Source organism: Strigops habroptila, chromosome 10 (assembly GCF_004027225.2).
Source record: "Strigops habroptila isolate Jane chromosome 10, bStrHab1.2.pri, whole genome shotgun sequence".
Taxonomy (NCBI): domain Eukaryota; kingdom Metazoa; phylum Chordata; class Aves; order Psittaciformes; family Psittacidae; genus Strigops; species Strigops habroptila.
The window spans coordinates 42,116,527-42,143,772 of record NC_046359.1 but is presented as its reverse complement, the minus strand read 5'-3'; the positions used below and the strand labels follow the sequence as shown (position 1 = coordinate 42,143,772).

Here is a 27,246-nt window from a genome sequence, read left to right as displayed (position 1 = left end):
ATGGCTGGTGGAGAACCTTGCTATCAGGTCTCTGAATAGTGCCTATTGTGGGGGAAGATGAAGGCTGGAACAATAGAATAATAGAAAAGGTTGAGGTAGGGATGGAGTCTGCTGCTGTCAGAAGCCATGGAGTGGGGCAGAGGACAGTTGATAAGGAAGGGGCTGCAGAAGCTTACCTGGCTGGACAAGTTGAGATTCTTGCTAAAATGCTGAAGAGTAGAAGTGTTTCAGGTGTGAAACCCACTTTGTGTGTGTGTGACAGTCTTCCCTATCACACCCACTTTCTGTGTCCCTGCACCATTTTCCATTTTGGGAATCATACAGAACTCAACTTCTTTTAACAACAGAAATTCCAGAAACAAGGGGAGGGATATATTCTCTGAGCTGCTGCTCCCATGCCCATCATCCGTGGCACCACTCTTTCCAAGTATTCTTCCCCATTTGTGTGACAAGCAGCAGAATTGGTAAATCATGGTCCCTTGGGATTTGTGCCTGTTGCTGTTTAAGGCCTTACTACCACACTAGTCCTGCCTCCCATTTGTGTGCTGTAGTTAGGCAGGCAGAAATGTAGCATAAAGGACTGTGTGGTTTTCACTGATCCTGTGATAGAGATTGCTCGTTTGGACCTCCTGGATCTAGTGAGTAATTGTCATGAAGCAGGAAAGGAACTTTCTAAAGATCTCTCTGCAATTAATACAAGTGATAGTAGTCCCAAAAGTTACCAGCAGAGGATGGATCACAGTTACAGAGGTTTCTTTTCTTATGCAGGGAAAACAGGCAAAAACCCTAAACGTGAACGAATGGTTGATGCAAGTAATTACGTGATTCAGCCAGTTCTCATGGGCAGTTCTTTGCAGTTCTTTGTTACTCATTTCCTTTATGATTTGCCTGAACTTGACTCCTTTGCCTGTGCAAAAATGTACGAGAGATCAAGATGGGAAAATAATCATAAATACGACTGTCTTGGAAGTACTTGCCTTCACTGAACCAAGATATATTGTCCCACAGTGCCGAGCAGGGCCTGTGATTCTGATACCTCTTCAGGAGTGTTGTGCTATTGTTGTGCATTTGATGTACTTGGATGTGTCACGCTGCAGGAATATATGAGCTTCCAAGTCATCCTGTGCAGCGGGGAGAACCGAGGGAGCTCTAGGTGCAGGGGAAAAGCAGAGGTCAGAGAGGCTGGAGGAACTTGCCCTGGGTTTCAGCTGCTGAACCTGCCACGGTGAGGTGCGGGTGGGGGCCTTGACCACTGGATGGAGCTCTGATATGCTTTGTAGGACGCGTTGAATGCACGGGTGCTCCTCCTGCTCTGGGCTGTGCGTATTTACAAACAAGTTTCCAACGTTCTTGCTCAGCTCACAAGGTTGGGAGCTCCAGTGTCATTTGGGCACTCCATGAAATGGCTGGGTTTAAGTGGTAGTGGGTTCTCCTGAAGGATATGAGGTCCCGGGCACGTTGGAAAGTCTTCTAGTCTGCAACTTGGTTATATTTGAAGCTATAAGGTGATAAGCTTTCGAAGAGCTGCTGCTTAAAATCATTGGCAATAGTTATTGGCAGCCTTCTAGTTCCGTCTCTGGACAAAACGGATCACCACAGTTACTAGCCAGTGTGGAGATGATGGTTTATTTGGCTGTTGGCGACAGGTATCTTTTTTTTCCTGCCTGTTAAATTTCAGTCTTAAATTGTGATTCACAAGGAGTATGAAGCATCCAGTGTTTTCTGAGGGAAGGAAGCATGTTTTGAGCCTTTCCAAGCAGTGTGAAGAACATCATTAATATCCAGTCTGATGAGTGAGCATTGACCACAGAGGCACAATGTGTAAGCTGTGTTCAGTTGGCTCTCCACGCATGAGCTGTTCCCTGGGTGACAGTGGTGTGAGAGAAAGGGAGTGTTGAGTGAGGAATCTGGATTTGTTAGAAAGCTGCTCCCTGGTTTCTGGCTAATGGGTGCTGGGAATTCTGCCGGCAGGAGGCATTGCTGTCCAGCTGGACCGTCATGGAAATGGAATTCTTTTTAACCTTTGGACACTGGCTTTGTACTTTCTTATTCTGAAACCCTATAATTAGCCTGCAAAGACCTAATTATGTGTTTTTTATGGGGAACATTTATTAATGGTGCCCTGTGAATTTAATCCAGGCTTTGTTAATTCCTTGCTCTTGGCGGTGCTGTGGACAGACAATAGTCTCTCCTTCTGGTGCTTGTGTGCCGAAGGCAGAAGGAAGCCTTTAACCTCTAAGTAGTTGAATGCAACAGGAGCAAGTTGCTGAGAGCCAGTAGGACCTGGAAGGACCAGGGGTTCTTGCACCACCCCTACCTGGGGCTGCTGAGTTCTTCAGAAGCTGCATCCTGCTCTTCTCCATCTCTTAAGCACCAGTGCCAGAATATAGAAAAGATAAGAATACCTGAGGAGTATTATCACTGCTTCGTACCACATCTGGTTATTTAAAGAAGTCTTCAGAGTAAACTTAAGGGCAATCCGTTGCCTTGGGCAACCTGACACTGCAGAGAATAGTGTTGGAAAAGGCACTGTACATGGACTGTGACCTGGTAAAGGCCTGCAAGAATATAGCATTGAGATCACTAACCAGGTGTAACAGTAATTATGTTCTGAGAGTAGATAGATACTCCAAAGTAGAAACCACCCATGCTCTCTCCCACACTTCTGCAGTACCAATACTGGGTCAGACTGGATTTCTTTGGTAGATGCAAAATGTAATTGTGACTAAAATGTAGAGGTGAGATGCTATAATCTGGTTATCTAGCCAAGATCCTGAGAGTTTATGAAGTGTACAGTACACACAGATAACCATAAGTTGCCACATAATCCACTGTGCTTCTTGTAGCCCTTTTCCTCATCTTTCTATCATGTTTATTAAGACCTCATCCTGCTAAGATTTTTCCCTTTGTTTGAGAATATCTTTGTGTAACAACTGCACAGAAAATACGTGGTAGTCATTGGGAGACCTGAGCCTGAGACCCAGCTCTCAGGGTCTTTCTGGTGTGAGCCAGCTTGGAACGTGGCTTGTCTGGTCACACCCAGGGGACAGGAGGTCCCTTGTGCTGACAGCCCATGGCAGGGGCGGCAGTACCAGGGAAAGACAGGCGCCGAGATCATGATGTCTCTGCCCAGCACAGGCTTAATAACCCTTCCTTTATTGCAGGGTGCAACCGAAAAGGCTTTGACTCATGCGCTCCAGTGCTTCTCAGAATGCTTTTTGGGCTAAGCTAAAATGCAGCGTTCCTTTATCAGGGAGGCATAGCAGGAATATCGAAATAGCCATCTATCAAGGCTTAGACGTCTATGGTTTTCCTCCTGGGACAGGCCTGTAGCAATGTTTTGGGAAGTAGTGTAATCACAACACAGGGATTGGGTTGTCCACAGCTTCTCGCAAGGAGTGGCTTAAGTCCTGTGCTGTAGGTTGCATCCTGACCACTGTGGTTTACTAACCCTCTGAACTCAGTCTTCTTTTCAAACCTCTCATCTGGCTGACCTGCACAATGTGCTGAGCGATGCAATCCATTACTTCAGCAAGTAATGTGGGGAAAGAATTACTTCCTTTTAACATATGCATGCATTGCATGTTTGATGCTTAGCAGGGAACCACCTGGGGCGATTGCTAATATTGAGGTGTTCTAATACCCAGCATCAGGTACAGAATCAACAGGAGTGACTTGAAACTATCTGGAGACAAAACATTAGTTTTGTCACTTAGAGCTTCTCATTTCATAGTAATACTGGTCAATGTAAGATGTGCTTGCAAGCATGTTGGTGAAGACTTCAATACAAGGTTATATCTGTAAACAACTTAGCTTCAAAGCTTAAACAGCTTTGCAGTTGTTTAATCCTGCTAATTTCTCACCTTAAATCTTGGGATCTGTTGGTAGAGGCAGCAAGACAGAAGGTGGGTGGCTGCATCTGTAGCCTGTAGAGAGAGGGTGGAGTTTTTTGTTTAGTTCAAGTGCCTTTACTGTTCCTGCTTTCCTCCTTTGCTACATGCACAGTGCACAACAGTAGGGCAGTGGAACAGTTGTGTTGGGCTAGATGTGGACAGATTATATTTCAAATTTTTAATTAAAAACAAGTCCAGACCCATGGTTTATATTTCACAGCTTTGCTTTAATTCTCTGAGGTTCCGTGATGAAATGTATAAACAGTGCAATCTCAGCAGACAGGTATTTCCTGTGACACTCCAGTTCTCCATGGCGTGACAGCTCTCTGAAGTACATGCTGATATGGGTGAGGAACCTCACCTCCTGCACACCTTTGTCACAGCCTCTGGGTCAGGCTTGTCCATAGAAGCCACAGAAGCAGGGGTGCACAGTCTTTCTCAGGTGAGTAGTGACTCCAAGGAGCCTTAGCCCCTTGAAGCTGAGCACTGCAGCTGAGCTGCTATAGAGCTGTTGCCATTACTTGTTAGAATGTGTAGTAAGTCTAGGATAGCTTTTTTCCTGGGTCTAACAATGTCCTTTGGACAGTGTAATGCTTCAGCAGTTGGGCTGATAGTGAAATCCTTACTCAGTTTTGAGAGAATCACCGAGGATGTAGAATCATTCTTGTTCACTTGTTACTGATGTTGTGCTGCTATTTCACTTCTTATTCTTTTTAAAGACTTAAGATACTGGACTCGCTCTCAGGAGGGGCTAAGAACTGACCAGAATCTCATGAGAGCTGTGTAGAAATGTTTTGGGCTTTAGGTTTCTTTTCCTACATTAGCAAGTAGCGCAGCCCAGGAGGAGCAGAGCTGTAGAGTTGGACAGTCAGCGAAGACACTACAAGTTTCACAAGGGTTTACTTCAGACCAGCATTAGTCCAGCTCTGTGGCTTGTGAGCCAGCTGCAGTGGATCATTTGGGTTAGCTTCATCCAAAAGCTTCAGCCATTTGGCTTAGCTTCATCCAGTCTCATTTTCCTGCTGTGCCTGCTCAGTGCCATGGAGCACAGCACAGTAGGTGGGGACAACAAGGAGTTGCATGCTCCTGCTTTGAACTAAAATGCTAATTTAGCCACACAAAGACAAGGCAAACATGAGTGGGTAGTTGTTGCCGCCTGCTGTGACCAAAGGATCATTTATGGTTCAATCTACAGCAGTTCTAAGAAGAAGGAGCACCACAAGCCCAGTGCAGTAGTCGTGCATCCTAACCCCCTCCCCAGCTCTGCTTCAGCACCTCCTGGTGCACATGCAGTGCAGAAGGTCACTCAGACCCCAAGCAGTGAGCTTACAGGCAAACACAGCACTACTTCTATACCTGTACTAGATAGCATGTAGTGAGAACAGAAACCTCATAGTTTGGTATCTGAATATCCCTTTATCATCAGATGTTACTGTGAGTCCAGTGTAACTTGCAGAAGAGAGGTACTGGGAGAATGATGCTGTTTAAAAGCTTGGATCACATTTTATTGAGGAAATAGAAACAATAGGTAAGTTGAGGCAAAACAGCTGTGGCAGGCACTGCTGCAGCCTGACCTCTAACATCCATGGCTTTGACCAAAGGTCAGATTTGTCTCCCTTTGCTGGCTGTTAAGGACAATGGTACCTGCTAGCTGGAGGTGGTTAATGAAGGACACAGTGTGATCACAGGCTGCTGTGATAGTGCGAACGCACTTCAGGTGATTTCCTTGGCTTTGTACACTGGTGAAGGGAAGTTAGTTACTCCTGATTCTCCTTAAGAAAGAGTGAGCACATTACAGACACTGTACTGTGACAAAGAGCTCTGTGTCAGTGTGTCAGAATGTCCTGTCTCTCCCAGCAGTCCATCAAATATTGCATCAATACTGAAGGTGTCAAAAGCGAGTGCAAATAAAATTACTACAGAGCTGTAGCATGAAATTCATTAACTCGTCTCAGCCTTTGGTACCACACCCGTGGCTTGCTAATATATATATATACACACATATATAGGTATGTATATATGTGTATGTATATATAAAAATGGTTAACTTTTTCCCAAACAAGAATTTTTCTGCAAATTGTGGCAATCTCTTGCTAGAGATCGCCCATCTTTCAGACAACTAAGGCTATGCTAAGTATGTCAAGCCTTTGTTTTTACTTCATACACACAACCACATTACTTCACAAGGACATACAGCTGAAAAACACCAAGCTGATTGTCAGAAGGCTTTAAACTCTCCCTCACTGATGTAGAGGTGAAATAGCCCATCCCAAACTGGATGCTGTATTTGGAAGCCCTGAGGTTTTGATTAAAAGTGAGCTTCTGCTTTCTGTCCCCAGGAGGGTTGCTGACAGCAGTGTTTTACCAAGGGACTAGAAAGTACAGCCTGGTACTGGTAAGAAAGCGTTGTCTTCAATTTTAGATATCCCAGAGGGGAAAGAGGAAGAGCCAGAATCCCATAGTCTTAGAGATCTCTTAAGGGTTTGATCTTGATCTAGGTTTTTATGCTGCCCTCCCCATCTCTAGAAGAAACTGCACATTTCTAGTCTAGGACAGATTTCATGTACTGGAATTCTTCCCAGAGTTGGCGCAGCTTCAGAGGGTTTTATCTTGGCTGTAGTACCCACATGCTTCTGCAAAGAACTCCAGGGAACAGAGCTGGAAACAGACAAAAGAACAACAAAGCTCCAGGGTCCTTCAGAAGGCTCTGCCCCACTGGGATGATTCTCCAAAAGCCAGTCATACAGGGAAATCCCTCTCTTCCTTCCCCATCTCCTGCTGGTCACCACAAAGCATCCCAGCCCTTGGCTTCTCTACAGGACCCATGACTTTCACTGCATGCCATTCTCTTTCCTTTGCTGGTGAGAGCTCTCCCTACAGATGCTGAGTTAGGGCCCTAGTAGCTTTTCCTCAGCTGCATTTTCCTGTTTCTGCAAGGTCCCAGCAGAACCATGCTGGCCTACAAGCTACTTCCTTTGCACTAAAGGTTCACAGAATGGTTAGTGTTGGAAGGGCCCTCTGGAGATCACCCAGTCCAACCCCTGCCAAGGCAGGGCCACCCAGAGCAGCTCACACAGGAACGTGTCCAGGCGGGTTTGGGATGGCTGCAGAGAGGGAGACTCCACATCCCCCCTGGGCAGCCTGTCCCAGTGCTCTGCCACCCTCACGTAAAGAAGTTCTTCCTCATGTTGAGGTGACACTTGTTGTGTTTCGGTTTATGGCCATTGCTCCTCGTCCTGTTGCTGGGCACCACTGAAAAGAGTCTGGCACCATCCTCCTGGCACCACCTTTGAGATACTGATCTGCATTGATGAGATCCCTTCTTAGTCTGCCCTTTTCTAGGTTCTTTTGTAATAGTATCAACACACTGGCCAACAGCCTGTGATACTGAAAAGCTCTCTCCTGAGCACCCATGAGGGAAGACAGAGAACAAACCTTCATCTTCCCTTCAGTCACTCACAGCAGAGGGTTGTTAAAATGATCTCAACTATTTCATCTGCACAAACAGCCTCTGTACATGGATACTAAACTTTAGTACTCTTTCAGGCTTAGCCATAAACATTAATTTTAGCCCACTGCCTTATTACTGGGATGTGGCGTGGAGCACTTACCTCAGCAACACAGAACACTGAAGACCAAGAACAGCGTTTGTCACAGCACTGATGTATCTGCCTGTATATCTACACAGCAGATTGTTACCTTTCTGTCTACTCTGCGGGTGCAAGGTTCAAGGGGTTCTGCCTGCACAAAAGAGAAAATAGCCAAGAAACCTGAGCATGCATAAACCCGTTGCTGTGGAATAATATTGGTCTTTCATCTCAAAAAGCTTGGGGTCTGTTTCTACTCAGGTTGGATTGTGAGTTGTCAGCAAAAAGCTGATCAAGAGCAGTGCTGAGTACCTGTGTAGTTTCCTGTAGCACTGGGGAAGGTTATTACTTGGAAAAGGAAGTTCAGTTCCAAATCAGATAGTAGCTTTAACTCACAGGCCTGATCCTGCAAGCCTTACTCATTTAAGTGGCTGTCTTGCTTTCAGCAAGATTGGTCCAGCCAGCAGCTCTCACTAGCTTGGGCCAAAAGCTTTTCTAGATAACTACATCAAGCCTGGGGGGGGGGGGGGAGGAGAAGACAGACATCGCAAAATAATTCATTTCCCACAAGAAAGCAGCCATAAAAAGAGGATAGTCAGTGAGCCTTGCCCTTAAGGTTACTGATTAGCTACTAAATTAAAGGAAAGGCTAGCATGTTTGGTAATAAATTGTGTCACACACTGTGGGCATCAGCAGCAGTTACTATGGACACAGCTTCCAAGAGAAAAGACAGGCAGGGAGAAGGAACAAAGGAGAAACAGTAGAGCTAGAAAAGAGTTAACTGGGATTTTGAAAGATCTAAAAACCTTATTCAACATAGAGTCAGTAATCCTTGGCATTCCGAAATTCTGGCATGCTCCAAACCCTCCTGGTGGGCTGGGTGCCCCGTTCCACATCCTCAGAGATGGTCTTGATGTCACTGATGAATGGGGAAATCCTGGACCGGGATTTAAATGTTGTTAAGGAGAGGCTGGTTTTGTTCTTTGTGGTCCATTGCCTGGCAAGCTTCTTGGCCTCTTCCTCTTCTTTGATCTTCTCAGCAGCTTCCTGCAGGGCAGAGCGGAAGAGCCGGGATACTTCCTGCACTTCTGGTTCATATTCAGCAATGAGTTGCCGGAATCTGCAAGCACAGTCAAGGCACAGCTTTGATTAAAACCATCAAATGACAGATTGCTGCCAAGTCACTGTGCTAGGCTTGGAACTTGCACTCTCCTGCAGAATGGGACTCCCTGGACCGAAAGGAACCACAGCCGGCAGGGGCCATGAAGATATGCTCAAGGTCTCTAAAATCACAGAGAATGTAAGGAAGCAATGAATCACTGTTTCTCATAAGCACAAGAAATAATAGGGAGCACCAAACAAAGCTAGAAGGTGGCATGTTCGAAACAGAAGGAAGTGCTCTTTTCACACACCACCTATTAAATCAGAACTCAGTGCTATCAATAGCTTAAGAAACAAAATGATTAAGCAAGGTTGTGGAAAATGTCCCCATCACTGCTGATTAAACGTGATTATCCAAACACAAATCCCTGCTCAAGTCATCCCTGAACTGCTGCTTACCAGAAGCTGGGATAAACCAGGGAAAGTCCCACTAGACTTCCCTTATTTCCAATTCTCATTCCCCAATGGCCATGAGACATACAAAATTCCTGTAAATCTCTTCTTTGTTATATGTTTGGTAGTCTCCCAATATTCAGTGAAGTGGCATTTCATCTTCCTATGGATTTCTGCAAGAGAATGGACCAGCTCAGCTTGACTGGCAGCATGATGCTGTATCTAAGTAGACAAGTGTGAGTTACTCGAGTGCCTTCTCAGGAAAGAGCTCAAAATGTTTGATGTTTATTAAGCTAGCTTAATGCCGGGGAAGTGAAGAATTCCCACTGTTTATTTTGCAGGTGAGGAAGGGGAGATGCAGAGCAGGATATTTTTCTTGAAGTCACTGAGTGGGTCGCTGGCTGGGCCAAGAAGAGAACGTACCATTCCTGACACCTCGTTGGGTAATTAGGTCCTCAGCCTGGAGAGTGTGGGATCCACTCCAGCACTCACACACTGGTCATACAGATATTCTAGTTGTTCCATAGTAGTGTGCATTTATGACAGATGGTAATATGGCTACTCCTGTAATAAAGAATCAGTTCTTAACATAAAAATTCTATCTACAAGTAGGCACAGAGCTGAAGTAATACTTTGCTAACATACAGGTATTTGTACTTAATGGAAGCTAAATGGTCTGTAAGCATTTTGATATCTTTTCTCCAACGGAACTGAATGAGGATGGAAAACAGTAGGATTGCATTTAAATAAGCCTAATACAGCAGAAGCTGCTAGAACAAGATCTTGCCAATTGTTTTCTTTAAAAGCCTTAGGAATGTAACAAGGAGTTTACTGCATTATGGAACTGCACTGCTTAATGCTGTATCAAAGGGCACCCAAGATAACAAGGACAAAAGAAAACCAGAGTTAAACCAAAAAGCCTCTTTGTACATTCATGCCTTTTGACTCTTCCTGTGGAGGCCTGGTATTGGACACGCATCTTAACATCATGCTGTATGCCAGGTATTTCAGCATGCTTCTCTCACAGCAAGTATTGGCAGCTACGTGTACAGCAGTGGGGACAGCACTACTGCATGCTGATGGAAATCTGTTCCAGCAGAAGCTTCAGGCCCTTGCAGGGTCAAGCTAGAGAAGTTTGACACAAAACCCATCAAGTCACCGAGACGTTCCTTAACCATTTCAGTTGTTGGATTCCTGATCTCCCTCCTCCACCCCCTCCAAAAAACCCCAACCCTAAATGTGGAACATTTGAGTGCAAAAAGGCTCTGAGGCACTCTAGTTCACATTGGTATGGAAGTACCTACACAATACTGCTAAACTGAGTTGTGAAGAGCCGGTAAGAGCAAGAGACTTGGTCTTGCTGAGGGTTGTTACCACATAAGAGCAGTAACAGGGATTTGCTGTACATGGCAAACATCCTTTCTGCTTTCTGAGGAGGCACTTCAGTTGTGTTATCAAAGAGCCAAAAATACAGTTTCCACAATAAATACACTTTTCCCTTTATCCTATACAGAAGCACAGGCAGATGAGTCCATCGAAACCGAGGTCTTCACAACATCATCATTCTACCGAGAAAAGCACCTTCAAAGGGTTTTTACTGCAGAGGTGAACTGAATGAGTCATTCCATTATTTTATCTCCATGTGGATTTTAAAGAGAGGTGCTGTCATGTTGTATCTATCACTATCCTCTTCTTTTGTATTGGCAATTGTGCACCCAAAAGGCTTCATCACTGCCTCCTGTTTTAGAGCTGTGTGACATGCTGCTGGACTGTGGCTCCAGAGCAGGTAGCACCATGTGTCAGGCTGTTACTGGACCACTGAGTGGCTCTGGGAACAAGAGATAAAATGGGTGGTACGATGGCAAATTTACCCCCTGAGCACAGAGCTCTAATGCTAATGCCCTGCGTTGCTAATAATACTCCCACCCAAGCTAGCTGAAATAGTTCTCTAAAATCAGCTTTCCACCTTTGTAGCTCTCTGTCTGTTTGCATTCTCCTTAGCTAGGGCAGCAAGAAGTGGTTTTGCTGTTAAGATTTACCTCTGACTTTTCAGGACCAACACAAGAACTTCTTCATATGGATTTGAGCAGGTCTAAGAGACAAAGAGAAGGTGATCCAACAAGACTGCCTGCCAGTTGCCCAAAGCAAAGCCACACTCATTCAGATGGAGAAGGGAAAGGGGGCCCTTTTCTCCCACCCAACAGGATGAACTAACTTCACCCTTTTATTAATGCCCACCTAACTTCAGTACCAGCATGTTTGTGTAAGGAGCAGTCCATGCATGAAGTCCAATAGGTGTGCATGCCACAATTATTTCTCAGCAGCAAAGATGGACAGGTTATGAGGGGGTGAGGTCTAGCTAAACCAGTCTGTGTGTCAGGAAATAGATAGTCTGCTGTAGCCACCTACGCAGGATTGAAGCCATCCTCCCCAGTTACCAACGAAAACCAGTCAGTGTTCTGGATGATAAAGCAATCTGCTCTCTGCACAAAACATGCGATGGATAAAAACAGTAAAACCACTGGAATCAAGGAATATGAGCTTGTATCCTGGGAAACAAACTCCACGCAAAGCTGCTCAGTGGAATTAAGCAGAAAAAATTGCACAAGGCTCACCTATATTCTAGCACAGGTTAACAACCTCACACTTTTGCATGGAATAGTTCCAGACTAGGCAGCTGCACATCCATATCTAGAAATCCCTCAACATGGTTTCCTTATTCATCAGAAAAGTATACCTATCTATCTTATTTGTGAAACAAGTGATGATAGTACTGGTAGCCAATCTCTAACACATTATGCAAGTCTCACAGTCTTAGATGCGACTGTCAACAAAACTCACCTTGAACCAGCAAAGCAGCCTGGAGAGCGTGTATATGCACACACAGGGATGAGCACATTCCCCACTCCAGGCTGTGTTTTAATCACAGTTCAAACAAATCTGTTCTTTACATTGTGAGCCTTCCATCTCCTTATACAGCCAGTAGATCTGAGGAATCTGACAGCACTTGCCTCGTCCTGGCACTGCTTTTGTAAAGCACTGTCACCTGCCCATGTTATTCTGTAGGTCCCCAGTTCAGTAGGTTTCTTAAGTACAGCCTGAACTTTAAAGACCTCTTAAATCCAATGGAAGTCTGTGGACTTAAACAATATGCTTATAGTTCAGTGTACTCCTGAGTGCCTCTCTGAACTGGGAGCTCTAAGGAGATTTAGTCACTCGAAGAAAACATGGGCTGCTTAGTGCTAATAATTAGCTGCTGACTCCTGAATCTGTATTTTGAGCAGGGATTCTGGTTATATTGTAAAGATATGAAAAGCTTTGCTAGAGAAGGCTACTTGACTCCCAAAGGACCATTCACTAACTCATATCACCTCAAACTTCAGCTCATAATAGTGAATAAATCTATGTCTGGTTTTAGGCACTTGTCTTACATTCAAGCATACTAGGAAGTCCACTTCAGCTATACACAATCCTTAGGAAATTACAGTCCTTGGCCTGCAGTATTAATAACATCTCAGATCACCAAAACATGGGTTTACATTTCCATACGAGGGTTTTACTGTTTCACTTTTGCTGAAACTGAACGAAATTAAACAGCTCTGATGAGAGCTAAAGCTGAGCAAGGATGGCAAAAACCTAGCATTCTGTATCAGCAAGCTCCTAGTCTACTTGTTCAGTTTAACCATGGCAGTTAGGTACCAAGGGCCTCGCCAAAAATCACTGACACTTCCTTCAAATGGCTCCAGGATTTCATTTCAAATCTAGTCTGTGATCTCCAACCCAGTAACCTAAGCTAAGTTACACCTGATTGCAGTAGCTTCATTTGTGTGAGGTGAATCAGTCTCCAGGTAGCTGATGGTATTTGCAGTGTACTTGAATCCTTCCAGAATTTCAAGTGACTCAAAGAAAAGTTTCTATTGACCTGAAATACAAAACAGGCAAACTGGATCTGAAAGAAAATCCCTCTCATTTAAGAAGTTCTCCTTTCCAGCCTTGTCCACATCTAAAGGAACAAACTTACAGAAACTCTGCTTCTCAGCAGATGTGGCTGTAGCCGCAGAAAGGACAACTTGGATAAGCGTTTAGAAGACCTTTGGAGAATAAAGTCACATCTCTGACAATTCATACCAAAACGTTTTGTTCTGGTTTTGACTCTGAGCTCAGAATCTCACAAAGAAGGAGACTTTGCGTGACACAAACGAAACAAGCTCTGCAGCCTTGCAAGGTTCATGCCACTTGTAGGATTGAAGTATTACATGCTTGTCGAGAACATCAGAAAGGATTTCACCTCTTCAGACGTCCAAGCTGGAAGGGGAAGGATCCAGCTTAGTATTTCAGCCAGAACCAAGGGCTTCAGTAAGGTACATGCTCTGCATTTGAATTTCCAAATGCAAGCTCATAGATCTTTAAGTGGAAGATTTTTCTTAAAGTTGCTACATATTAGACAGTCACAGAGTATTCAAGAGGAAACAGCAGCAGTGCAATAATCTTGTGATTAAAGTACTACACTGGAAATGCGACGATTTCACTTGAATTCCTATTATACTGATCTTGGGCAGTTTTGGGGAAGTTATGAAAATCTCCATTTATCTCACTGTCTGAGAAGAGAATTTATCCAGTTCTGGCTGTCTTTTAGTTAGATTGCATGGTCCTTCTTTCTCCTGCACATTTTCAGCTCCTAGCATGGCAAGCCCCATCCTTTTTAATTGTTTCCACACCAGCAATGAAGATTTCTGAACGACAGGGCTCTGGGTGAGAAGGCAGAAGAAGGGTCAACTGTTCATACTTCCAACACAAGACGAAGGGATTATCGCATACAACTAGTCCATACTAGTTTAAGACAAGCAAAATACAGTGTTTTACAGCGGAGTTGTAGTGCAGATGTAGAACTCTGCCACGGGGTGCCACAAATGCTAAAATTTACATGTGTTCAAAACCAAGAAAAGCAAACCCCCACGACCTAAGCAAACTACTGAAAGAAAAAGGCCATGTAGGGCACGTATGGACAGAAGGGCCGCTTCTGGCTCCAAAAGTCTCCAAGGCACAGTAAGTTGGAGGCTATATACAAGACACTGTAATTGTCCATACTGCTGTATTTGCTTGCCCTGTTCTTTTCTCTTTCCCTTGTGCTGATGCTACTGGCACTATCTCACAAACAGACTGCACATCAGATCAAACAGACCTTTGACCCAACCCAGTTCTGCTGTTTTTGTGGCTATGACATTCCCTTCTCAATCAGGGAATTGAACCAACAAACGTTATGCAAGTCTCATTTATTTAATGTGGCTCTGCTAACCATAGTATGGAACAAACAAAACCATGCCACTTCTTGAATCATACTGTAATACAATTTATGATAGCCTATAATAGCAATTTCTAAGAGGATTTTAGGAGGATGGTTTTATCTTTTTTCAATCATGCCCACATAGAGGCCACCAATGTTGCTGAGTATGTTTATCTACTGTCAGCAGTATGCTGAATCCTGAACAACCACTACAAGCACTGAAATCACACATCTTGCATGATCACACATCTTTGCATGAGCAAAGCAGGAGCAAGGTGTAGATGGCTCAGCTTAATACTGTTTTCTGAAGGAGCTGATGAACCCTGGGGCCTCCCAGCTCCAGCAGCTCTCATGGAAATAACCTGTTTTCCAGACAGCCCTTGCTCAGTGGCCCTGGGGAAGGTGTAAATAACTCTGAACCCCAAGGGCTTTGAAGTGGCTTGTTTACAGCATAGCCTGGAGTTAGACAAATACAAGGCAGCTGCTGTTCCCAGCAAACTTCCACTGGGGAGAACCTGGCCACTGAGTGAGCCCAAATTTCCCATTCTGCCACAATGACAGCCTTAGCAAGAGCCAAAGCCCTGTGCCAGCTTGCCTCCAAGGTTCAGCCCCAGGGCAGATGAGGGCTAGAGAGGTAGCTTTGGCCTCCACTGTAAGACAAAGGACCAGCTATTTCTAGCCCTCTTCCAGTTGTAATTCAGGAGCTGTAAATTCATTTGTTCAAGAGAAAACAGGTGCCAGCATATGCAGTGAGGGACTGCAGGGTGTTGAGAACCCCTTTGTATATGGCCTGCCAGGACTATTTTCTTTCTAATCCCAGCTGAAGAATATGCTAGAACAGGGGAAGTGGATTATACAGGCCCATTTCACATCTTGGCTTTGGCTACGGTGGACCGCGCGGTGCTCAGTGACAAGATTTAACTTCAAACACCTCCCCCAGAGGAAGAGTCCCTTCCCTCCCCGCATTTTGGGTGCTAGAGCAGGCTCGTATCTATTTCTGAAGACATTTTCACTGAAGGTTACTCAGCTGGCCAGCAGCAAACCTGTACCTCGCACTTGAAAGGCTCAACAGCAAGTCCAAGAGGCTGTATCTATATGTACGGTGCAGAAGGCAGAAGTACCACCTAGCTGTTCAAGCCAACTGCATGCCCCACCTGCCTCCTACTCCACATGAAGGGTGTGGAGGGAAGGAGTGGGAGGGAGAAGCATGCAATCCCTCCTTTCTCTGGGAATACCTGGCTCACAGGCTGAAAAACAGAGTAGCACCTTTGGCTAGTCTGGACACTGGGGACAAATGCCTCAATAGACCTGCTGGACAGCTTAAACCAAGGAAGGCAGGCTCCAGTGTGAGTGGATAAACACCAAAGCAGGTTGTTCAGAGGCTGTGAAATCCCTGTCCTCAGAGATACTCAACAATAGACAGCACAAGGCCCTGAGCAACCTGATCTAACTTTGAAGTTGGCCCTACTTTGAGTAGGAGGTTGAAGCATGTATCTCCAGAAGTCCCTTTAAACCTCAATTATTCTATGGATTCTGAAGACTGAAGCAAAGGCCACCACGATACTTGAATGGTAACTGTTCATCGGGCAAGACAAAGCTTCTCTGGCTGCTCAGGGGCATAAAGCACTCAAGCCAGTCTCAGGGGGAAATGGCATTTAGTAACTTTATGGAGGAAATGACACTACATTAAACTATCTTAAAACATTAGATTTCTCTTCTTCCACAGAGACTCTGTCCCAGAATGACTTACAATACAAGATGCCAAGTTTTGGTTCTGTTGGTTTGAACCACTCTCCCTCCCTGCTCACATATCAGAAAGAGGAGAGGGGGAAAGGAAAGGTCTGTATCAGCACATCTCTTACTGTACCTGAGTATGACAGGCCCGCAGTAGGAAGGGTGGATTTTGGTACACATATCCTCCAGCTGCAGGCGTTCTCCAGGGCTGATATCATAGCTCTGCTTTGGATAGCTGACCAGCCAGCCGTAGTCCACCCCAGTCTTGATCTTGCGATACTCATTCTCCCGCTCTCGCTGCTGCTTCTCTGCCTGCTTGGTCTGCCAGCTCAGCTCCATCATGAGCGTCTCCACCACCATTTCTGTGGGGTTCTTCTGGGAAATGCGGCTTGGGGGCTCATTCCACCTGAACCAGGAGGCCAGTGACATAGTGCTCTGTGTGTCTTCATAGGGAGGGGGTTGAGGGAAAGAGAGAAAAAGAACAGTGCCATTTTCAACCGATCTCATCCAAGAACATTCTCCCCTGCATATCCCCTTGAGTCTGTTGTTTACCTAAAAATGCTACTGGATTAGCCAGTTAGGACTAACTGGTGCTGAGCACCTTGAGAAATCTCACCCACAGCAGCCAACTTGTGCAGAGGGTGAGGCAAAGGGTGAAGAGACAGTTTCCCTTGAACTGCCCCTCACCACATCACTAAAATGACAGTCATAGTTCTATGTCTGGAGTTAAGGAATAAGGATACCTTGCTCCCTCCGGTCAGGCTGGGGAAGCATTCTCCTGCCCACACAGAAGAGCTGCAGCTAAGGTTTGCCTGTCTGAATCCTCATGGGAAGGCACAACCTTGCAGCAACCCTCTATGAAAAACTCAACACATGGAGTCAAACTATTGCTGGGAGCCACATTCTAGCCAGCAGGAGATGCTTAGGGACAAGGGCAGGATAGCTGACCTGGTGTGGTGAGTTGGCCCTGGCTGGACACCAGGTGCCCACCAAAGCTGCTCTGTCACTGCCCTCCTCAGCTGGACAGCAGAGAGAAAATACACCAAAAGGCTCGTGGGTCGAGACAGGGTCAGGGAGGGACACTCACCAGTTACCAGCTCAGGCAAAACAGACTCCAGCTGGGGACATCAATTTATTACTTATCAAACCAGAGTAGGATAATGAGAAATAAACCAAATCTTAGAACACCTTCCCCCCACCCCTGCCTTCTTCCCAGGCTCAACTTCACTCCTGAATTCTCCACCTCCTCCCCCCGAGTGCCACAGGGGATAGGAATGGGGATTTAAAACATGTTGTCTGTGCAGCTCCTTCCTCCTCAGGGGAGGACTCCTCGCACTCTTCCCCCGCTCCAGAGTGGGGTCCCTCCACAGGAGACAGTCCTGCATGAACTTCAATGTGAGTCCTTCCCATGGGCTGCAGCTCTCAAACTGCTCCTGCCTGGGTGCCTTCCATGGGTGCATCCTTCAGGAACAGGCTGCTCCAGCCTGGGTGCCTTCCATGGGTGCATCCTTCAGGAACAGGCTGCTCGAGCCTGGGTGCCTTCCATGGGGTGCATCCTTCAGGAACAGGCTGCTCCAGCCTGGGTCCCCCATGGGGTCACAGCTCCTGCAGCAAACCTGCTTCAACGCGGGCTTCCCACAGGGTCACAGCCTCCTTTGGGCATCCCCCTGCTCTGGCTTTGGGTCCTCCATGGGCTGCAGGTGGAAACCTGTTCCCTCATTAACCTCTATGGGCTGTGGGGCACAGCTGCCTCCCCATAGGCTGCGCCATGGGCTGCAGGGGAATCTCTGCTCTGGAGCACCTCCTGCCTCCTTCTTCACTGACTCTGGTGCCTGCAGAGCTGTTTCTCCCCCATGTTCTTGCTCTTCTCTCTGGCTGCAGCTTCTCACAGAAGCCGCCCCTGTAGCCTCCCCGCTACCAAAACCTTGCCACACAAACCCAGTACACGCAGGTAGGTTTGCTGCTGCTGTAACCTAAGCAGTAGAGCTCACCTGTACTTAGGTAGTACTGGCAGAAGCAATAGGTACATTAACTACAAGGCCAGGCACAGCTTTATTCGTTATTGAGCAAATGTGCTGTTGCAAGCAGGAGAGGCTGCAGCATCTTCTAGAAACTGAAGTTGAATTATTAGCTATGCTAGAAGAGCACTACCACCAGTGTCAAGGGAACTGAGGCTGGGCTGACAGGGAAGTAGGCACATACTAAGGTTTAAATTGTTATTACTTCTAAGTGAGAGGTTTCTGCTGCTGGGAAGATACCCAGCACTGAGAAGGCAGAACAAACTGCCCCAATCAGCTCAGCAAAAGATGGATTTAACTCTCCACCCAGCCAATCTCTTCTTGGAGTCACTTCAAGAGGACAATGCATGGAACAAAGTTATTAACTATTGTATTTGTATTTAAACACAATGGAATCCAAAGCAGGCACTAGGGACGTGAACAGGAGCAAAACAGCATCTGTTTCTTCACACAGCACACTTACGTGCCTTGTTGCTCCCTTCCCTTGGCCCCCAGGGAGAAGGGGTGGCACAAAAAAGCGTTGCAGCTGGGATTACCAAAAAGCTACTCTTGGAAGCAGCCCAATCAGGACATGGAGTTAACATGAAGTTAATGACTGAAGAGCCTCATTCTGCAGGGCCAGAGCAAATCCTCAGTATTGAGACACAGACACAAAGACATGAAAGGGAGAAAAATATGCTTTTGATTCAAGCTGCTGTATTGGGGCCTAGGGCCTTTAGTGACAATGCAGATCACCAAAAGCTCATAACTACCCAGGGCTCCCACTAGAGCTGAGAGCCATAAGCTTCCAGACTCCCTACAACAGCAATGGTCAATAGGATTCTGCCTTCAATGCCTGGAAAACCATCACCATCTGCACCAGGTGAGAAGGATGCTTCAGCTGCCTTCATGTCTTTAGCACTTGCCATAATGTAGCCTTGTTCTCTTTCAAAAATGTTCATCTTATGTAAATATGTCACACCATTCAAGTACAGAAAAAGCTCCAAAACCACGGATAGTCTGTACAGTGTCCAGGTATGAAATTATTTCAGGATCTAATGCTTAATCTTTTCTAGAACCAGGAAGTTTGCCAAACTGCACCAAAGGACTCGTTTCTCTGGTCCTCTATCCTACCTCTCCCACCAAGCAATACCAGTTTCTTCAGGAGTGACAACTTCACAGGACACAGATCTAGCTAGGCAGATATGTAAGGCCACAGGCACTCTTATGAAACTGTATAAACATTAACACCTTTGCTACTTTACAGTGCTTACATGTGAGAGAGCGCTGTAGTGACCGCTCTTACCTTGGAGTATCAGCTAGGATTATCCTTATGATAGCAGCCATAGTCAGCAGCTGCTGGAAGTAATCTTGCTCCTCTTTCATTTCTGTGCTCGGCAGGAGGAGGAGCAGCAGGTCCTTTCATTTGCTTTCATGGCCAGGGTGAGTCCAGCTAACAGCTCCCAAAGCAGCACACAGTGCTCTGCCTGCCTGCCGCTGACTTACCTGCTCAAGACACATGAATGAGCTCACGTTGGAATTGATGTGCTGACAGCTTCAATTCCATACTCCCACCACCCTCACGTGTACCTGGATTTGCTACATGGTGGCCTCCACTCACCATTTACACATTATTTAGGATGAAGGTCCCTAAAACTTAAGACCCTTTCCTTCATCTTACCATTTATGTATCGCATAGGTAAGCCCTACCAGCAAAAGTGAGCAGCATAACAGAACACAAGTGGTTGTAAATGATTTAAAAGTCTCCTGTTTCTTTTCAGCTTATGTGACAACAGCAATTTTTCATAAGCTTTTACAGATACCTGACCAATTAATGTATCATTATTATTTCCATTTGTGCCTTCATCTGATGAAGGCGAGCATGACCTTCTCTATTTTACCAGCGAAGGGTTAGCTTGCTTTGTGCTTATTCTGGCTATGACCTGGTCTCACATTGGTGTAATTCTGCTGACTTCAGTGGTGTCAGGGGTAAATCAGTGTAACTGTGAAGCTGAGGAATGTCCTTCCAGCTATTCCTAGCTCACCAGCTCTTTTGCTCATTAGAAGAGGAGCAAGAGGGGAATTCAGTGGTCAGAACTGGGAAAGAGAGCAAGGAGACATGGGCTCTAATTTGACCTGCCCAGGCTTTCACATGGTCCTCAGCTGTTCTTACTGCCTTTATGTTTTACCTCACAGGTCTCCCTCAAAGGAAGTAGTTCTGCATGAGGAGAACCCTTTTACCTGGCACTGGTACTGCAGACAACAATCAGCTAGAAAAGTATTTTGGATAACTTTGTCTGAGCAAGGCTGCTGAATCTGAGCTCTGCCCTGTCCCAGAGCTTTCATAAAGCACTGGTAAAAGGAAGTTTTGCTTTTAATATGGGAATATGGACACCACTGATACTGAATGGGGCTTCCACTTGTCTCCCATACAATACCTGAAAAATCTGCTTCCACAAGAGAAGAGTATAAAGTAAGAAAAGCACCTTACCTGCAGTTGAAATGGCCTGTTCTCAAACGAAGACAAATCCCACGCAAGCATTTCATGCTCACTGGCAGCTTGTGCTGGCTGCTCCTAAGGGAGTCTTGTTTGTATGAGATTATTTCCTTCCCCATCCCTCATCCATCATCTCCTCTTTTTGAGAGCTGGAAACTGGCCATTTCTATTTAGCAGGCTTGACAAGCCACCACTCTTCCCCCTACTGGTCTTTGCAGCCTGCAGAAGACACTGTGGGCTCCATTAATTGTAGCTGCTGTTTTTAATTTAAAGCTTGCATGCAGGCTAATCATTAAATGGCTCAAAATGGCTTTCCTAGTAGGAAAGACACAGAGGACTGTCGGCAGGATGTGGGCAACTGGAGGCAGGCAGAAGTTTCAGCCTGACATTCTTACTGGGGAAGAGAACAAAGTCACACTCTGAAAGCATTCACTTTACAATTATGAAAAGAAAGAGACATTGCCCCATCTGAATACAGACCTTTATGTTGCACAGTGAGTCCATTTTCTGACTCCTTGTAAGAGGCGATCCTGGGAGCTGACAGAATCCAGCTGATGAACTACTCTGGTCTTACTCCAGTAAAATTTCAGAGTGGTTTATATACGTTCCACTCCAGAAACTGATCTGGGTTTCAAGACTTTTGCCTCACTGACCCTAGACCTTTGTCTAGAAGACAAACCTTCTCCTCACTCCATCAACTGCATGTGTGACCAACCACCTCACAGAGTTTTAAGCATACATTTACCTCAGCTGTGTTAAGGTCTGGAACACCTCACTTCCTCTCACACAGACACAGAGGGTTTCTTCAGTTTTTAGTGACTGCTAGTAAGTCCCTCTAGACTTGCATGTGGAAGTTTCCTGTTAGCTTTAGTTCTAAAGAAGCTTTTTGTCTTTCTCCAAATCTCATTTCTGCTCTCCATATTGTCAGCAATTCCTCAATTTTCCTCCTCACATACTTGACGGCTTTTTCCATTCTCTTCTCGCGGCAGGTTCCATACAATTTCACCTCCTCTTCTATTTTTTTACCTTCTCCCATATTTCCCCATATGATTTCCATTTCTTGCTCCAGAGAATGCACCAAAGAATCAGAATAAGTATCAAAGTTCACATGCCTTATTTGTTTTTCACCTGTCTAGAACAGGATTTCAGCCTTTCCTAGCTCTTCTGCTAACAAAGACAGTATGTTTCTGTAGCTTGCTCTCTGGATGTTCTTGGCCAGCTGCAGGCTGTTCATATAACCTGACAGACATCAGTCTCCTTCAGGCTCTTGCAGTGTGGATCACCACTTGCTAGACTTGCTACTGCTCGGCTGCTTTCTGGTAAACCCTAAGTCAAGCAGCAAGACCCTTTTGTTTTGTAGAAGATGAACATCTAAGAATAAAAAATGCCCTTTCCATTGATCCTATTCCTGGTGCCCAGCTTCCAATGCCCTCCAGGGCAGGAAAAGAATAGGCAAAGGGTGGGAAATGTGCATTTGTGGAGAGAGAAAAACCAAAAAAGAGAGAGAATGCAGCTGGACTCTCTATGAAGGTATGTCCTCAGTTTGACAAGCCTGCTGTGGTTTGCCTTCGCCTTCACAGTCTGTCAACCCAGGAGTACATTGACAATCCTTAGTGACTCTCAGTAGTCCTAGGGGGATGGTAGTTGTGTGAGAGCAGAAGAAGAGAAGTCTTAAGGGGTTTGACAAGTAGAAGCCTAACCCAAAGTCCAGTGATGTCAATGGAAATGTTGTCACTCAGCTGGCTATAGATAGAGTCCCAGGAAATCCACTGTCATCCAGGCAAAGCATACCAACAAACTGCTGGGCTGAGGAGCTGGGAAATGCCTTCCCTCCCTTCTTGGGGGTGGTAGTTCCTTACTGCCAGGGATCAGAGAAACAGAACTGCTTTTTCCACACACGCCAGATCAGAGGGTAACAAACAAGGAAAGTTATTTCTAAAAGAAGTGGGACAAGCTCCATCCCCAAATTGTGCTCATAATTGTACTTTTTAAAAGACATGCAGTCACAGGGAAAACAGAGGCTATTGAAGAACAAATTGAAGAGTTGAAAGAAAGAAATTGAAAGAAATTGAAGAACATATTAAACATTTGTTCTTCTTTTTCTTCTTTCATTAACCAGAAAAATTCGGCTTCCTTTGAATAGCAAAGGGTATCCAGTATCTTCCTAGATTGCAACTCAGGTAGATTAAAGCCAGTTTGGCTACCCCCATCCCTGAATTCTGTGTATGCTAACTGGTGTGACATTTAACCAGCTTCACTCGCAGACTTTGTGGGCATGGCTATGCTGCTTGCTGTACCTGCATGGAGTGGCACTGAGTAGCAACAACATCACAGGTCAACCCCAAATTCGATTTCTCCTGTAATAAAGACATTTTAATTCTGTTCCGAACAAAGAATCTTAGCAAATTCTAATTCAAGAAACTGCTGACAACACTTTCTCAGTTTTATTTATATAGTCCATCATAGTTTTGCAAAAGAATCCCTGTTCTCTGTTCTCCACTGCTTTTTTGCAGAATTGCTTATCATTATCCTCTCCATACAGAAATTTTTACTTTAATAGGGTCCAAAGAACCCTACTTCCTATCTGTCTGGAATCTCCCTTCTTATTTAGTGACATGGAAGGCCATGGTGTCCACATATTGCCACATGACTGTAATCCTAATGGAAATTATTATAACCTCAGCCAGAGAACCCACATCTATCTCCCAAAGTTGCTACGAGGCAATTAATGCTGAAAAAGCAGTAGACAGAGCTTTTCAATTAAGAAACTTAAAAGCAATCCATATATAATGATGCTAATACAGCTGCATTCCTCATGCTGACCTGCAGAATACAGAGAGAGAACTGCTGGGGACACTCAGAGGTCTCTTTACAGACCACAGCAGAGAACCTGTGTTTTGCTTTATGAGTGTACTGATTCTCTTGTTGTGATGGACACAAGCTATTTCTGGACCAAAATGAAACAATCACAGTTCAAATGCATTGAAGGACATGACCCTGTTACAAGCAGCAAGGAGTTATGAATAACAGAAGTACAGGGGATCAAGCCAACGTTTTAAATGAAACATTATTTACTGTCAAGTCTTCATGGCTGCAGGTGTTGAGGACAGCAAAAATAGCCTCACAGCAGTGTCTAGGAGTGAGCTAACGTGACAGGGCACGGTGGCACTCAGCAGGCCACAGCATGCCAGGTAATGCCTGTCTGCCCCTGGCAGGGCAGCACTCATGGTCTGACCAGCCTGCTGCAGGCTGACAGCTCCTGCTGCTGCCCAAGTCTGCTTCTGAATGACAAGTGCTCCCAAAAATGTGTGAGAGCCATGCTGCCATTCAGCATACGGTCTAATTTCTGCATTAGTTTTTTTCTCCAGCAGACTGCATTCTCTGCATTATAGAAATGGGCTAGGTCTTTGTCTGGTGTAATTGCCACGGAGAGTTACAAGTCACTTAAGCCATTTGTTAACGTGCATGACTAAAAATCACTGCTAGCTAGCGTAACAGTATAGTGACAGTCAGAGTGTACTACAAGGTGCTGCAAGACAAAAGAGAAACAAAAGAGGTACCATTTCTACCAGGGAAAGCTTGAAAGCCCTTCTATGGTGCACATGGGTATGTCACTTTTTGTACAGCTACTAGCCCTCGAAAGATTTTTTGTAATGAAACTCTTTAATGAGAACGCACACAAAAATACTGCTCTCACCTCCCCAGCATCTGTGTAGTTTGTAATATATTCTTAGAGCTTCAATCTTTTAGAAAACAAGTCTCTCTGATGCATTTTACATCTGCACTTTGATTGTAAGAGGGGTATAGAAGCAAGAATTCAGCATGAACTGGGCTCCAAGCCCGGGTATGAATGAGAAAGGTATTTTCCAGTCACTAGCCAAAATACGGTGAGAAAAGTTAGCTGATCCAATGGGTACAACTTCATGATCTACCATAGAACTGCACTAATATAAAACAGATTTGCCTCACCAAAATACATAAAAGAGCTGTGTTGATTAAAATCCAGTCCACAGACCTTAAAGAAAAAGGGAAGGAAGAGCCTAGAGCTCTACTAATGGCTGGGACTCTCTACAGAAGATAATCTTTGTGTTATCTGCAGAAGCAAAAGGGTGGGTGTTACTCAAATCTGCTTATGAAGCAGAGTAGCATTTTACAGTTTGTCTGCTTATGAGAGCAAATGAGTTCCATCTGCTGAGAAACAGGACTATTTTCATGCCAAATTCCCACTCATGCTTTAAACAGTATTTTCTAATAGCAACCATAAAAACACTCTATGAAATACAACCTACATTGGACTGTTACCTAAACCTGCTGAAGGTAGGAAGTTAAAACACACTGATCTGCTCTGTTTGCCTGACTTGTTATTAAAACTCCTGTATTTTGCTCAGATCTTTCTGTGCTGGATCAAACACACCTTCAATTCTGTATCTTTCTTTGATCTCTGCAGACTACAAAGCCAGGTTTCCAGTCAGGATGGACAGACCTAAAGTATTCTTCACCATTCATTGAGCCATGGAAATGAGAGTTCAGAAGGTAACACACATAAACAGTTTTGCTGTTACTAAAACTACTTAAACCATAGGAAAAAATAATTAATACCACCCCCCCCATATTGCTGCATAAAGCAATAGCAGCAATAGCATCCAATGGAAGGCTCCACAAAAGGCTTTCAAAATTAAAACTCAGAGAGATCCCCAGCCCTTCTTTCTCTTATTCAACTGTCACCGTAGCTATACAGTGTTACTAAAAGAGCAGTCATGTCACAAACCAGAGTTTCTAATACTGTCACTCACTGCAGATACTTATATCTACAGGATTATTTAAAGTAAGAGCTTGAAACTCAGACCCAAAAGCATATTTCACCTGTTGTCAGGTCCACTGAAGTTTTGGGGGGTTTATTCACATGTAGTGGCATAGACCAGACCGAGTGCTGTGAAATGGGTGGGTGAGATGTGCATTCTCCATCCAGACTGAGGACTGATTCTTCTGGGAAAGCAGGAGTAACTCACTGCATCATAAGGTAAGAATGCATTTTAATGGATGCCTGTACATTTCTATTCAGTACTGAAGCTTGGTTACAGTATCTATCAGAAAGAATATCGACCGGAGATCCCCAAAGTCTCACTCTGTCTCAGTTCACTGCACAACTATCAGCCTGAGTTTTCCCTGTACTGGAGAACACTAGGACCAGTGTCAAAGTTTGGTCTTTTGTGACAGGAGTTACTTAAAAATACACATTGTCTTAAAATTAGCACCCAAAAGAAGAATGCTAAGTTAACAGTTTGAAAACTCGAGCCTCTCTTTGTAGAGATCACGTACAGCACAGGGAGCAACCGGCAAAGCTCTGGGAAAACTCACCCTCTTCTTGTATGACCCACCTACGGCCCATCCGCAGAGAAGCTGCATAAGCAAAGAGCGCTGTCTTGAGACAGATCTTAACTAATGTATTAGCACTAAGCGAGGTAAAGTGTGTAGGGGATTCTCAGTTACAATGCCATAACTCCACAGCTATCTGACTGACCTTAGTGGTACCACACTGGGGTTACTAATCATCGGGGTTCCACATGGAAGACGCTTAGTAGGGCAGGTGTCTAATCTGAGAGATCGTAAACAAGAGCGGGATAAGCTTAAGGCAGCATAAACCACGCTTTCCTCCTCGGCTGCCTGCTCTTTATGTAACTGGTGACCCAGTGCTTAGCCATGCAGTGCCCGAGCCCAGCCTGGGGTTCCAGCTGGAGCACCCCAGCCCCTTCCCTGCCCACCCATCCCGCCTCACCTTGGGCAGCGGTGCTCCTGTGCGGGCCGACGGAGCCGGGCTGAGCGAAGAAAAGAGGACAGGGCTTGAAGTGAAGCCCTCTAAACCGGCACCGCAAGCTTAAACCCACACTGGGGCAGGGATTAGCCCTGGTGACGACGGATAACAGCTGGGCTTACAGCAGTGCTTTTGAGCTATCAGGGCTTGGCGCGGTACCTCTACAAGACACCCGTCAAAACCAACACGCTTCGGGACTCAGGCGGAGCTCGGTACCTGTTTAAAAGTCCCTCCAAACCCTGAGAACTTTGTGGGTGTTTCTAACCGGCAGCTCCGCCGCCTCTGTGAAGAAACGGACGGAACTCACAGAATCCGGACTTTCAGAAGCCGCCGGCGCCGGGCCGGTGTTTGACCCCTCAGCCGCCCTCCCAGCCCCTCGCCTCACGGCTGCAGGGCGGGCAGGAGCCGCTCGGCCCTGGCAAACGCGGGCACTGGGAAACGCAGCGGTCCGCTCCGCTCGGCACCACCGCCGCCGGGCGCCCCGCGGCCGCAGCACCCCGCCCTTCGCCGGCAGCGTCCCCTCCGCCTTACCGCGGTCACCCGCTCCCGTCCCGCCGCCGACGCTGAGGCGAGCGGCCGCGCCGCGCCGGGGCAGCACCGCCTCAACACCGCCCCTTCGCCGAAGTTGAGCGGAGCCGGCGGCGGCTCCAGGCGGGAGGAGGCGCGGCCGCCGCTCCCCCGGCGGCAGCTGCTGTTGCCATGGCGACTACTCTAAACCGGGTTGACCCAGGGGCGGCACGATCCCGGCCTCAGGGCCCGGCCCCGGGACGGCACCGGCCCCCTCAGGGTCTGCTCTGTGGGTCAGACATGCACTGATAAATAACGGCGCGGCAGAACCACGGAATCACAGAGTGGTTTGGGTTAGAAAGGACATTAAAGCTCATCCAG

At 45.9% G+C, this 27,246-nt stretch overlaps 1 protein-coding gene across 6 annotated transcripts; it reads right to left on the bottom strand.

Annotated features, from left to right (window-relative positions):
- Positions 1-5,371: 5,371 nt before the first annotated feature.
- Positions 5,372-27,001, bottom strand: RD3 (retinal degeneration 3, GUCY2D regulator). 6 transcript variants are annotated; one of them, XM_030500206.1, is made up of 3 exons: positions 26,890-27,001; positions 16,186-16,495; positions 5,372-8,600 (listed from the first exon to the last, which is right to left on the bottom strand). In XM_030500206.1, exons 2-3 carry the CDS (start codon positions 16,479-16,481, stop codon positions 8,303-8,305), a joined length of 594 nt encoding a protein of 197 aa, XP_030356066.1. In that variant the 5' UTR covers positions 16,482-16,495; positions 26,890-27,001; the 3' UTR covers positions 5,372-8,302. The 6 variants fall into 6 exon arrangements, with proteins under 6 accessions (XP_030356066.1, XP_030356067.1, XP_030356065.1 ...); XM_030500207.1 differs by lacking the exon at positions 26,890-27,001 and adding an exon at positions 26,323-26,571; XM_030500205.1 differs by lacking the exon at positions 26,890-27,001 and adding an exon at positions 25,410-25,750.
- Positions 27,002-27,246: the final 245 nt, after the last annotated feature.

Bases quoted from the DNA above. Each gene is read 5' to 3' on its own strand.
- RD3 (XM_030500205.1), bottom strand. From the start codon at position 25,461: ATGCCACTACATGTGAATAAACCCCCCAAAACTTCAGTGGACCTGACA. The intron at 16,496-25,409 runs GTGAAATATGCT...CTCCCTATGAAG, and splicing joins TTCAGTGGACCTGACAACAG to ACACACAGAGCACTATGTCA. The intron at 8,601-16,185 runs GTACAGTAAGAG...CTGTGCTTGCAG, and splicing joins TGCGGGCCTGTCATACTCAG to ATTCCGGCAACTCATTGCTG.